The sequence below is a fragment of the Symsagittifera roscoffensis genome, chromosome 5 (genome assembly GCF_963678635.1).
Source record: "Symsagittifera roscoffensis chromosome 5, txSymRosc1.1, whole genome shotgun sequence".
NCBI lineage: Eukaryota > Metazoa > Xenacoelomorpha > Acoela > Convolutidae > Symsagittifera > Symsagittifera roscoffensis.
Genome location: NC_087066.1, coordinates 29,281,674 through 29,295,154, shown reverse-complemented (window position 1 = coordinate 29,295,154; position 13,481 = coordinate 29,281,674). Strand labels below are relative to the sequence as shown.

At 38.4% G+C, this 13,481-nt stretch overlaps 1 protein-coding gene across 1 annotated transcript; it reads left to right on the top strand.

The window, feature by feature from the left end:
- Positions 1–1,977: 1,977 nt before the first annotated feature.
- On the top strand, positions 1,978–13,375 carry LOC134845597 (G patch domain-containing protein 3-like). The gene is made up of 6 exons (XM_063862566.1): positions 1,978–2,287; positions 6,516–6,566; positions 6,652–6,926; positions 7,157–7,451; positions 12,253–12,371; positions 12,717–13,375. Exons 1-6 carry the CDS (start codon positions 1,978–1,980, stop codon positions 13,017–13,019), a joined length of 1,353 nt encoding a protein of 450 aa, XP_063718636.1. The 3' UTR covers positions 13,020–13,375.
- The last annotated feature ends 106 nt before the right edge of the window (positions 13,376–13,481 follow it).

Below are 13,481 nucleotides of genomic sequence, written 5' to 3'. Positions count from 1 at the left end.
GTTTCCCTGCACCAGCTCCGTCATCGGCGTAAAAGTTCTTGTGAATGTCGGTGACGGTTTTATCATAGACAAGGGGGATCATGCTGATGGCGTACATGATCATTGCTGCCACGTCTCCTTGAGTGGTGCCTTCGGATGACAGGATGGACTTCCCTCCTACGAACAAGATAGCTGGCTGTTTGTAGAAGTTATTGAGGAAGGGGTGGAGCTGGGGGCATAGAAATTCAATGTTATGGAGAGCCGTACCGCGGTTCAATCTATTGAACGCGTTTTCTGCGTCAATGAACAGGGCTGCTTGGCACTCGTCGGCGTTGAAGGTCTTCTGCATGGATCGGAAAGCAGATTCAATCCCGGCGCTAATACCAGCGCAAGTTTGGAGGGGGCCAATAATCTCCCTAACTTCATCTTGAAAGCACTGGATAAGAGCGGACGTGATTATTCTTCTAAAAATTTCTCCGATTCCAATAGGGCGGACGCCAGGTGATTTGTCCAGTCCAACCATGCGGCAGTTTGCTATGGGCTGCATCACTGAAGCGGGTAGTTGCTCTGTGGCAAGAATTCTGGTAAGATCAGCGAGAGCGTGGCAGACGTCGTCGGTTAATTTACCAAAACTATCGGAGCAAAGAATACGTTTGGCGCCTGTTGAACTTAGGCCGCTTGGTCCCGCGCCTCCAGTGCTGTTGAGTGCGCATTTGCGGATAAGCGCGCCTGTAATGTTGTAATATATCGATGCAGGAAAAGGTTTAACGGGTCCCTTGAGCAAGGCATCAGCATGCGAAGGCTCGGCGACCGGATGTTTTCTCTCCAGTTGAGCGATGAGGTCATCGTCTACGGGCAAAGGTCCTCCAGACTCTTCGCCTTCGAGGAGTTGGGTGGCTTGGGTGAGTTTACCCCGCATGATAAGGTCACTGTATGTTTTCGACAGGTTGAGGACTCCCTTTCGGCGCTTGCTTGTAAACTTATCCTGGATTAGCAAGCATTCAGAGACAATTTCGTCTAGATTGCCGTTCGACCAGTGCTCTAAACGGGCTTTAGTACAGTTGTTGTGCTCTTTCACTTTGCTGCGAGCAGATGGTTTCTGTAACATAAGCGCGGGGAACAAGTGAAAAGCTAAGGAGGCGGAGTGAGCGTTCTTTGGGTCTGAAGTCAAATTTTTCAGAATGCGGATGAACTCCTCCAGGAACTGACTCCCTACTTTTCCCTGTGGAAGGGTGAACAGGTTAGGTACCCAGGTGACAATCCTCGAATAGGCTTGATGGATTGAGGTATAACTGATTGTCCCATGCAGCACCTTAAGATCCTCGTGAGTAGTTTCCACCGGATCCAACCGGAGATCACTTAGTAGTTGAGATAACCCAGTTGATCCGTTCACCGAGGGGGTGACACAGTAAGGACAGTAAAATAGAGAGTTTCTAGGCATTGCTGCAAGTGCTTTCTTTGTAGTTTTGGCACAGCTCATGTGGTACCAGTTGTTACACTGGTCGCATTGGACGCCACTCGAGCTCACGATACCGCTGTGTGGGCAATCCGCATTACCGCATGGTGCTGTGTCTTCTGATTTCTGGGTGAGCGGTCCTGCGTGTGGATCTCGCGTCGCTTCGCTGCTGCTGGCAGACCGAAGTTTTCTCGCCATCTTGCTGGGACGTCTGAGTTCACAATCCAGAGGGGTCTTGAGACGTTTGTGACATTCGACCTCGGAAACTATTTAACAAGTTTATCACAACAATTAGGCTAAAAGAGCCTAATTGATACGAGTACATTAATAGTTTAATTGCTTCGAGTTTGATGGAGTTACATATTCAAACGGACTCGAATTTGAAACAACTGGTGTTTTGACGTAAAAAGTAAGGATCTGGCGTCGGCAGTCGTCCTTAGTGACTTTTTCCGCTTTACGTCGCTGTTCGCTGTTTAATTTCCGGACGAGTTTTACAGTTCAGTGCTCGAATCTCAAAGGAACTCACTTTTTTTTTCAGATACATGCTGGTTATAGTCTCAAATATACCATCGGACTTGCGCACAGCTGATTTACGAAACTTTTTTTCGCATTTTCTGGAGTCGGGTCGATTTACTTGCTTTCATTATCGTCACAGGGTAGATTCACTTGATGAGACTACATGTTGGTCTCCTCTAGAGGTTCAAGAACACTATGTAGAAGACTTTATCGCCTATTACGCGGACCAGAACTGGATAGATTGTAAAAATGAATTACGCACCACGAAAGTTCAAATATACGTCTCAGAGGTTTCAAAATTTCTGAAAGCAAGGGGCTTAGAAAGCGACATTGAGGGTAAGCCATTCAATACATAAATTTTATCAATGCAAAGAATTGAAGACGTTTCAGCTGTGTAATAGCTGTGTCTATTTAAATAAAGAGCGTTGCAAAAATTGGAACAGTCAAAATAGATTAAAAAGACTAAATTTTGCATGGATGTATAAGCTATATTTTTCACACGGAAAAGTATGTCTCAAGGCTAGCTTAAAATTAAAGATACAAAAATTACCGTCACAGGGTAGATTCACTTGATGAGACTACATGTTAGTCTCTTCTGCAGGTTCAAGAACACTACAGAGAAGACTCTCTGTCGCCTATTACGCGGACCAGAACTGGGTAGATTGTAAAACTGAGTTACGCTCCACGAAAGCTCAAATGTACGGTTCAAAATTAAGGGGGTTAGAAAAGGACACAGTTAGCAATTCACTTCGGATAGTTTTTAGCAATGTAGTGACGTTTTTTTTCTCTGTTTGCAGAATCGTATAGGAATACCCTTTGCTATATATTCACTTTTTGAGTTCAATTCATGCTCTTTCGCTCTTCATTTACGAAGTTTGAATTGGCGCAAATTTTTTTGCGACCCGTCGGCCCAGCTCCAGTCATTCAACATGTGGCCTTTTTTCTCTGAGGGAGATAGAAATTATCCAGTTTGCCGCAGCCGGTCCGACGTTGAGGAGGCGGATGATAATGGGACCCTTCCAACCGTGACCGCAGTGGGATCGAAATGGCGCAAGCATAGGTGATCGATTTCGAGTTTGGTAAATTGAATTTAGTTTTTTAAGTTACCAGCGCAGTACAAATTTTACCTAACACTCCAGTTTTTTCCTCAAATTGGGTTAATTTTATCAAAAACTGTCAATCATAAATTATTTTTGAAATTCGTAGAGTTTTAAGGCCATATATTTCTTATTTTCAAAAAAGTCTCTTGTTTCTGTTTCTTTCATATATTAAACCGCAAAATCAAAGTAAATTTTGTTATCTTATTTATTCATTTATGTTCCCATAAGAGATATTTTTAAATATAAATGCCTTCAAGTTAAGTAGTATTCATTATCTTTTTTTTTTTTTTTTTCTTTCATGTCTCACGTTTAAGTTTTCCAACAATTAAGAAGTTTTGCACGTTAGCGGTATCATATATTGCAATGATTAAGAAATTTTTCCAGTTTTAAAATTCATGATTGCAAGGCCATTTCAAAAGGCCAAATGTAAGGCTGTAGCTATGTAAGTAGGAGGTAGGGGAGGTTAAGAGCAGGGGTAGCGGCAAGGAGGATGCGGGCAAGGCAAAGCAGGACAATACACTAATGTAATAATTATTATAATTATTGTAGCTTTACAACCAAAGGTTGAGCGGCCGTTGGCCCGTCAAGAGTCAGAGTCAGTAATGAAGTATGAGATACAGTCAGGTGGACGTTATGTCAAGTCTGGGATGGGCGTTGACAGGAGGCAGTCTGCAGTTAGAATCTCTGCATAAGAGGCACCAACATCCAATTCTCCAGCTGCATGGAATATCAACATCGTACCAATCAACAGAACAGCAACAGAATGTAAATACAGATCAACAACCTTCTGTTGCTGTCAAAATTTTATCGAAAAATTACGATGTTGAATGTTCCATCGTATTCCTGTTCCTCGCGCGGTTGTATGTTTCAGCTCGAGAGGCCGAAAAAGAAATTTTTGGAGGACGAATTCTTTTACCAAACATGTCGGCTAGCGAATGTGATCAAAATTGACGTGAGAGAAACAAGCAGACTGAAGAAGCGAATATTGTGGTTATTTTGGAGAAAATTTGAGAAGGACTACGAACAAATGAACAAGTGCACATGGAGAATTTCTTGCGATTGCACAATGAATGACTGTAGAAGTAAAACTTCACTATAGAACGAAAAACTGACAGGGGGAAACCCCTTGTGCTACGAGCACAAAAGCCCTACTACTACTACTACTACTAATCGTAAAAGTATATCCAGAAGATTTCGAGCAGTCGTAAGGATCCATCCGGTCATTTATATAGCCCTGCAGCCCCCCGTCAATCCGTTCAATGATCCATCGATTTGGCCATCTGTCCAAATAATAATCCATGCCGCCATACAAGAAACCATCTCTTCAGCGACCCAGTCATCTTTGCCAAACATCCAGCCATCTATCCGTTCATTCACCCTGTCACCCATCTAGCCACAAATTTGGCTGTCTGTCCGTCCAACCCACCATTTAATCATCTATCCAGCAATCTATTCATCGAGGAATCCAGTGAGCGCCTCATCCATTCTTTTAGCCATCCATTCCTGAAGCCAACCTGGCAACCAACCCATGCTTCCAGCCACCCATCTATCGTTTCATCCATAAATCCACCAGTCATCCATATATTCATCCATCCATCCAGCTATCCATTCAGTCATCCATCAAGCCCCCGATCCGTCCAATTAATCTTATGACCTGCCATCCTTATAGCACTCCAGCCGTCCATTCTTTCGACCTGACCTCCATCCATCAGTCCATGCATCCTGCCATCCATTCAGGACTGCATCGATCGATGAGGTCATCCATCCATCCCAGTTATCTATCGGTAGATTTGTCCAGTATTTCATTGATCCATCAATCATTCCAACCAGCCATCTGTCGATCCAACCATCCATTCATCGATCCAGGCATCCATCTTCCTTCTCAGCCATTCGACTAGCTATTAAGCTCTCTAGGCATCGATTGGTTATCTGTCGAGCCATCCGTTCAACTATCAGTGCGGCCTTCCACCAACCCATCTATTCATTCAGCCAGCCATCCATCCGGCCATTTACCGCCAACCCTCCATACATGCATCCTTCAATTCACCGAGCTATCCATCCATCAATCGATCCATCCAGACATCATTCGATCCATAAACCCAAGTAAAAAAAATGTCAAAAACGATCCATAAGCAATGTTTTATTTCTGAAAAATTCCTCCAGCTCGAGCCATTAAGAAACTTCTCTTAAAAGTTTAATTAAATTTATGCATGAACGAACCTTACTTTTTTGTTTTTCGGTTTCTTTTTTATATGGTCACATCTTTTGAAGTCAAGCTGTTTCTACTCCTGTTTCGCAAGTGTCGCGAAGCTCAGCTTCGCTTCTGTACAATTTTTCAATTCTCATTGAAGTTTATTTTTACTTTTGATTTCCACAAGTTTTTTTAGTGGAAGAAAATTCACGAGCCTGAATTTTCCCATCATTTTTTTCCGTTAAATCTCAAGTCTTACTTAGACACGTGTTTCAGTTTGCTGATTGGTATATATCCATAAGTTTGTTCCGAAACTTTTTTCAAAGTAAAGGCATACTTCATATCGTTTTGCAGAAGCAACTAAAGCTATTTTCCGCCGGCTAGTTTTACTAATGTCGTTTTTGTTTACCTTAAGTTTTTCTCTCTGGTTTTCGGCCAACATTCATTCGGCTAAGTTTTCTCGAACTATGCTTTTCAAGTTCTATTTTCATTGATTGTATTCAATACGTTTTTATTGTGGTCTTGTAAAATATAATCAGTAGTTAAAATATTTTTTGATTTATATCAGACTAGGAATTTCGAAGTTTCGCCCGTAAATATTTTGGTCTGTTGTTTTTTAGTAATATTGCTGTTGAATCAAGTTTTCAATCACGGTGGTGCGAAGCACCGCTTCGTTTCTGTTGTTTTGGCGCTCAGAGTTGAAGGGCGTTTTTTGCTGAAAAAGGGAGCTCATCTTAATTTTAAATTCCCGTTTCATTCGAAATGTGTGTTTGTTGGTTCTAAACCAAATCTAATTTTTATTATTTACCTTATATTTTTCTCAAAATGTTTGTTCGGGCTTTTTTTATATTGGCTTACTCGCCTCGCATTGTGTCGTTTGAAATTTGATTTTTTAGCATTAACTTTTGAAGAAAAATGTCTAATTTACTAACGCTCTAAGCTTTTGTCTAGTTCTTTTCATCATATCACGTACAAATAAGAGCAAAAATTCGAAACGAAAAAAAAGTTAGTTTCATCTATTTCCTCTAATCAATTGCTCTTTTAAGTTGTTGAGGAACGTGGTCGGAACTTTATGTGCTACTTTATGTGCTACTCTTGTTTTCGGTTTCTGTTCATATCAATTGTCATTTTTTTATCTTATCTATTTGCAAATGTTTCCGAAGGGCTTGCTCGACTGTTTAAAAAATAATAAACCCGTTTTTGAGTTGTGTTCCTTGCTGTTCAAAATAAGTATCATGATATGTGAAACTTTATATCCTATAATGCATTTCAGATGCGAAGGCTATTTTGAAGGAGTTGAACCCACCATCTTCCTTTCCAAAGGGTAAGTTATAAACCTTGTTGTGTTTTAACGTTTTTTTTTTGTAGCTTGAAAATCGTAACTGAGTGGTGCTTATTTTTCGTTATAGGCAGTGTTGGCACCCCTACTGCTTATTTTTTCGAGGAAATTGCTAAGTGTCAGCTACCTGCCTCTCTGATCAAGAAGTTGGGCCTGAAATTCCCTAAGCAACGGAGCAACAGGCGTTATGGAAGTGTGCCTTACAGTTACGATGGGGCGAAACATATATCAGATGAAAGTGATGCCGAAATGATGAACGATAAGAGTGCGACAAAAACTGCGAATGGTTTTGTCTTGAAATCGTTGGAGGAAGCTAAAGTGAAGAAGCTAAATCAGCGAAAAAGGGTTGGTATCATCTCATCATTCCAGGAGTAGACATAAATATATACAAATTTTGAACTTGATCTATTATTTGGCTTCATTTATGAACTTTGAAAGAACTGGTTTTCATATCATTGCTGATTTTTTATGTATGTGTTGACCTTGCTTGATTTGATTAGCCTGACATTGATTTCCTTAGCTTAGGGGAAAACACTAAAGTTTTTTTAAACTAGGATCGGTTGACTTATTTTTAGGACACTGCGGCTGCTTTAAAAGCGAAGTTAACTGAGGCAGACGAAGCGGAAAGCAGTGGGAGTGATGGCGAGGAAGATTGGGAGCGAGGAGAGCGTCTCCACGAGAACACTTTCGAACAGGACAGAATCAAAGAACGTCTGTTCGAAGACGAAGTGGAACTTGTATGGGAGAAGGGCAGTTCGGGTTTGGTGTTCTACTGTGACTCGGCTTTGTGGGAGGAAGCCAAGGGAGATTTCGATGAAAGAACGACCGATGATTTGGATGTAGACATGTCGCTTTATTGGAAGGGCCAGGGTAAGTGATGGCTTTTGGAAATGGCTAGATTTAATACTTGAATAACGGGATTGACCCACCGTAGAATGCACCCCCCTCCAAGTGACCTACCGTAGAATGCACCCCCCTCCAAGTGACCTACCGTAGAATGCACTCCCCTCCAAGTGACCTACCGTAGAATGCGCTCCATAACACATGTATTAAATCTGAAAATTGATTCTGTTTGAAATATGCAGCTCATACAAACGCGCAAACACAATTGGTTTTAACATTTTTTATGCGGGGTTGCAATTGTATTTAATTCAATTTTATTTAGGAATTTGGTTAAAAGTGTACGAATCTAGGCTATCCTCAAAATTAAATATTTAATTTACCATCTACATTACAACAGTAATGAATACTATTATAAGGCATGGAGGGTGACCCAAAGAGAATTTCATCTTATCGAGTGGGACACCTCGAGAACTTAAAGAGCAGAGACATAAAGTCTCCAGAGTGGGCATCAATTAAAGAGCAGTTTGTGTAAAAATTCATTATCAAAAATATAATTATGGAAAAAAGATTCCTGAAAACGGTTCAGTTCTGATTTATTTAATTCGAAAAAATCTTTTGGAAGTAAATTATTCTGAAAAACAAAATTATATGCTATTGCTAGCCTACGTTTAAGAGAGAATATCATGGCGTTTGATTTAAAAGCTATATTTGTAATTTGTTTTTTAGTCTTGCTGCGGGTGTGAGGAAGCCTTTCTAGGCTCGATAAACTCAAAAAAACTATTCTTATCGGGGCATCTTAAAATTTCAAATAATTCTTTGAAGAGAGACTTCAGAAACATATTAAAGACTGAATAAATTTTGTTTTCATTCATATATTGGGTTATTGGTTCAAATTTGCGTTTGAAGAATATAGCCCGCGTGATGCGTTTTTGTAGTTTTAAAATTGAATCGAGATGAGTTTTATATGTATTGCCATAAATAAGAATACCATATTGAATTACGGATTGAGCATATGCTCTGTAGAACAACAGAAGACTTGCTTTCGGAAAAACTTCACGACATTTGTAAACTATTCCACAGAAAGTTGATAAATTTTTAACAATGCCACATATATGTTGCTTAAAACTCAGTTTATTGTCAATTTTTAATCCCAAATATTTAACAGGCAATTGGTAGCTCGATTGAAAATTATCTCCAAATACATCGATCATTTCAACATTTTTACCGAAACTCATAAAAACGCTCTTTTTACAGTTGATTGTCAGGCCATTACAATCAATCCATTTTTCAATATTTTTCATTTCGTTTTCAAATTTATTTGTCCTTATTGTACTTGAATAACATAAAGTTGTATCATCTGCATATAAAACTGGTTTAATTGTATTACAAACAATCGGAAGATCATTAATAAAGATTAGAAACAACAGAGGTCCTAAAACAGAACCCTGCGGAACGCCACATGTTAAATGTTCTATTCTAGATTCTTTTTGGTCAAAAGCAACATATTGTTTGCGATCAGTTAAATAACTCCGGATAAGTTTGTTCAGTTTACCCCTTATTCCATTCTTATCTAACTTAAGAATAAGTAACTCATGGTTTATTGTATCAAAAGCTTTTTGGAAATCGATGAAAATGTTTCACCGTAACGGCGTTTATCAATAACTTCCCGAATGAACTCGGTAAATTCTAATAAAGCATCAGCGCAACTTTTTTTAGGTTGAAATCCGTATTGCTCTGCTGTGAGAATTCGATATTTTCTTAGAAACTTATACATTTTGCCAAAAATGATCTTTTCAAAAACCTTGCTTATCGAATTGAGTAAACTTATTGGTCTATAGCTTTCTGGTAGTTGACAATTACCATCTTTATAAAACGGAAGCACCTTTGCAATTTTTAGTGCATTCGGGAACGTTCCTTGCTTTATACATTGATTAAATAACTTTGACAAAGGTTCGCTAATAACCGTCGACGAGAGTTTCAAAATTTGATTACTTATACCATCCGGACCTGAAGACCCCTTATTATTAATAAGAATAATTGTATCAAAAACTTCTTTTGTTGTTATTTCCTGAAAAACCATTGAATTAGGTACAGATTTAACATGCCTTAAGGCAATTTTATGATTGACTTTTTTACCACTTAATTTATTACCAGTTTGTGCGAAAAACTGATTGAAGACATCAGCTTCAACTTCTATTTTGGCAGATGTTTTGCTTTGTAAGAAATCGTTATATGCCTGAAAAATACTTTTATTGTTTTTCGATTTTTTGTTGGTAAAATTTTAGTTTCGAATTTCTTATTAGCGATGTGGTTAAATTTCGGGACAATTTATATTTCTCTAAATTTGTTGGAGTTGGATCAATTATCCATTTTTTGTAGAACATGTTTCTCTTTTGCATTTGCTTTTTAATATCCTGGGTAATCCAAGTTGGTTTTGCTTTATTATTCACCTGAGATAATGGGCAAAATTTATCTAAAATACGTGTTAAGCTGTTTACAATGTAAGTTATCTGCTCATCAGCGTTTAGTGAACTTTGCATTTTATTGAGTTTTTCATGTAGTAAGAAAAGGAAATCCACCAGGTTTTTGTCATTTTTCAATGGATTTATGTTTCGGAAAACGCTCTGTGTTTTAATGTCATTTTTACTTTTAAAGTCATCAATTTCAAGTAAAATTGAGTAATGGTCACTGATTACAGTTTTTAAAGTATTTATTTTGTTCAAACAAGAATTGGTAAAAATATAGTCAATACAAGACTGACTTGACGATGTAACACGTGTGGGTTCAAAGTTGCGTTGGAGAAACCCATATGAGTTCATTAATGTCAAAAATCCTCACTAGTGATTGAAGCATCAAGTGAATCTATGTTAAAATCACCACATATTATTGTTTGGTTTTTCCAAGTAGCCACCGTATCCAGGAAAGATTCTAGCTTTTCAAAAAAGTCGTTTAGTGCAGAAGATGGTTTTCTATACAAAACAATAAAATTTTTCGAATGTTTTTCATTTTTAACAGATATAGCTAGAAAGTCAAGATCTGATTCCAATTGCAATTTTGACACCTTTAAATCCGATCTAACGAAAAATGCACAACCACCTCCGCGAGTACCTTTTCTGTTAGTAGTTATTATAGGTTGGTAGCCTTCAACTGAATAAATTGATAAGGGATCATTGTCCGTTAGCCATGTCTCGCAAAGGGCTATTATTGGTTGCTTAACCTCAAAGTCGTCAATAGGAATTTTTAACTCATCATAATGACATCGCAAAGATCTAATATTCAAGAAAAAAAGAAAACTGCTATTTAATACGCCCACTTGTCTCGATAATATAATTTACTCATTTATCAACAAAAATAAGAAACAGAAAAAATTAGGCGCTGACTTGCAAGCCACGCTCAAACATTCTTGTATGCTTCATCAATCCCAACCCCATAGAGCATGCAAAAATGTATGAATAACTATGAACCTTCCTCGTAGGGATTTACAACATATTCTGAAAGAGTTTTTCTGTTTTTGCATGATTGCTCCAATAATTGTTCTCCTTCTTGCTCTGGGGAGTCACGTAATCGCTTCAGAATAGATTTAATATTTTCCGCCCGTTGAATATTATTTGCTCTGATTGGTGTCGTATTTCTTTCATAATCAGATACACTATAATTTTCCGTAGATTTTCCAGTTTTCGACTGAAATTTGTCAGATTTCTTAGTCGCTAAGTGTTTCATATCATCAATCGCCTTTTTCGAACTAACGGGAAAAGATTTGTAAATTCCTCTGTCGTCCATTTTAAACATTTTAACCTGACAATTCTGACTGGTATTTACAAGACCCAAATCATCAGCGTACTGTTTGAGTAGACGGTCTGCCGGTGGAAGCCTTTCCTTGAGAAAAATTTGTTTGTTGTTATTCGGGTTTCGAATGTTAGCCAACCAAGATTTTCTGTTGTAGATTTCACTTTTTCCCCAAAATATAAAAATTTAACTATCACAGCTGGGGGATAATTGATATTTTTCCACGTTCCAAGCAAGTGACAGGCTTTAAAATTACTCGGGCTAGTTTTATACTGAAGAAATTGGGCCAAAAAATCGCATACCTGATGTGACAACGGTACCTGATTGTTAACTATTGGCAGGTTCTCCAAAATTAGGCAATCCTTAGAAGAATACCTTTCCTGTGCAGATACTCTTTGCTCCAAATCATCCACTTTGTTCTCAAGATCTAGAATAATCTCATCTTTTTTGCCCAGATCCGTCAATAATTTATCGAAAATCTGTCTCACATTGGTGTCAAAAATCTTTTCCAGCATCGAGGAATACATATCTTTCTCAAAACGTGATCCCATGTTAAAGGAACTCTCAGTTAAATACATAAGTTTGGAATTAGTAGTAAAAGAATTTCACACGTAAAGAAAGAATTGAGAAATTCGAAGCAAAACAATTTGTTTAAACGCGGCAAGAAAAAGCGACTATTCAGCGCTGTTCATTTTGCTACTGTCATCAATGTTTTCATGCACTTCGTGGAAAATATTGATGACAGCTGATATTGAAAGTTAGCTGATAACATTGATGACAGCTGATATTGAAAGTTAGCTGATAAAAAATCCATGTTTTCTCACCCCTAAATCGATATTTCATATGATGTGTTGTTTGAATTGTCATTTTAGTCTAGCCGCCGTTCGTTCGAGTACCATAAGCTTTTCATAGAACGGAAACGTAGACAAACCCAAAAAAGATAGAAGCAGTAGTCGTTTTCTGATTACGGTTGTCAAAAATCTCCAGCAGAAGAATTGTTCAGAACATGCTTTGATCAATTGCATAACTTTCTTTCATTTAGGAGCAAATGCGGACCAGGATGCGAAAGATTTTGTCAATATGCGCAAACAGCAGATGCTCAGAGCAGGCCACCAATATAAAATAAAACCTCGTCTGGACAGTGGCAAGAAATTAAACCCAGTAAGTTCCAAAGACAACAATTTTCGGTCGAACGAACCTATTTTTTTCTATAGGGACCGTTTCATACTAATAACACACGAGAAAATGATTCAAAATGTTCTCAAAGCGGTATTTTGACCGTTTTTTCAAATTAAATCTGCGAAGAGTTTTTGAAGGGGCCTTGAAAGTAAATTGATTTGAGTAGGCGTAAATAGTCAACCATTTGTCTTTCCCTTTCTACAATAATATGGTATCAATAGTTCGTGAAGTAGTTTTCATTGAAGAAATGTCAAAACGAGAGTATTAGCTTGAGCTGTGGTTAGACTAAGGTTTTTTTTGATATCCAACCAAAACGAATTTGTTTAGGATTTTGCCAGGCAACTAATGATGAAGCAAGGTTGGAAACCAGGTCAGAGTCTGGGTTCCAGTCAACCCGGAATCATAGAACCCATAGAAGCGGAGGGACCCAAAAACCCAAAAGAACGCCGTGGTCTGGGCTACCGCGGGGAGAAACTGAACCGAAACGTAGTGTCCAATACAATTAAGAGTCGCGCAGATTTGAAGCACAAGATATCGACTCTCTATGACCCAGTTATGGAAGAAGATGTCATGGAGTCGTTGCTAGAGTGGGCGCCAGCTACGGCATTGAAACAGAGAAAGACGAAGTGAATAGATTGATGGATGTTGAAAAAACGCGAAAAGTTCAAAGTTTGAGGTCTCGGGATTCTGTTATAGAATTAAGGCTTTGCAAAGAATAAAGGAGTTTTTGCGAGACTGGTTGAAAGTGTTTTTCAACAACTGTGAGTCGCAATAAAGGTTGTCTTAATGTAGCCAGAATTGGATCTTAGCCAAAGAGTTATTTGGCGGTGACAGCAATATGAAGTTTCAAACAACCAGCTACAAGGAAAGGCATTGAACTTTCCATGCCTCTGAACGACGCGAAGAAAGTTTTCAAACTGTTCGTAAATTGATTAGATCAGATTTTGAAATGAAGTTAGCCTTTCACAAATTAACTTTTATCTCGTTTTTTTTTTAATTGTCTCAGGGTGAATTCTTTTAGGGTTAGCATTAGACACAGGGCAAGCGAGGACATGGTTAGACACCCGTGTTACTAAATGACAGGTGTTTTAA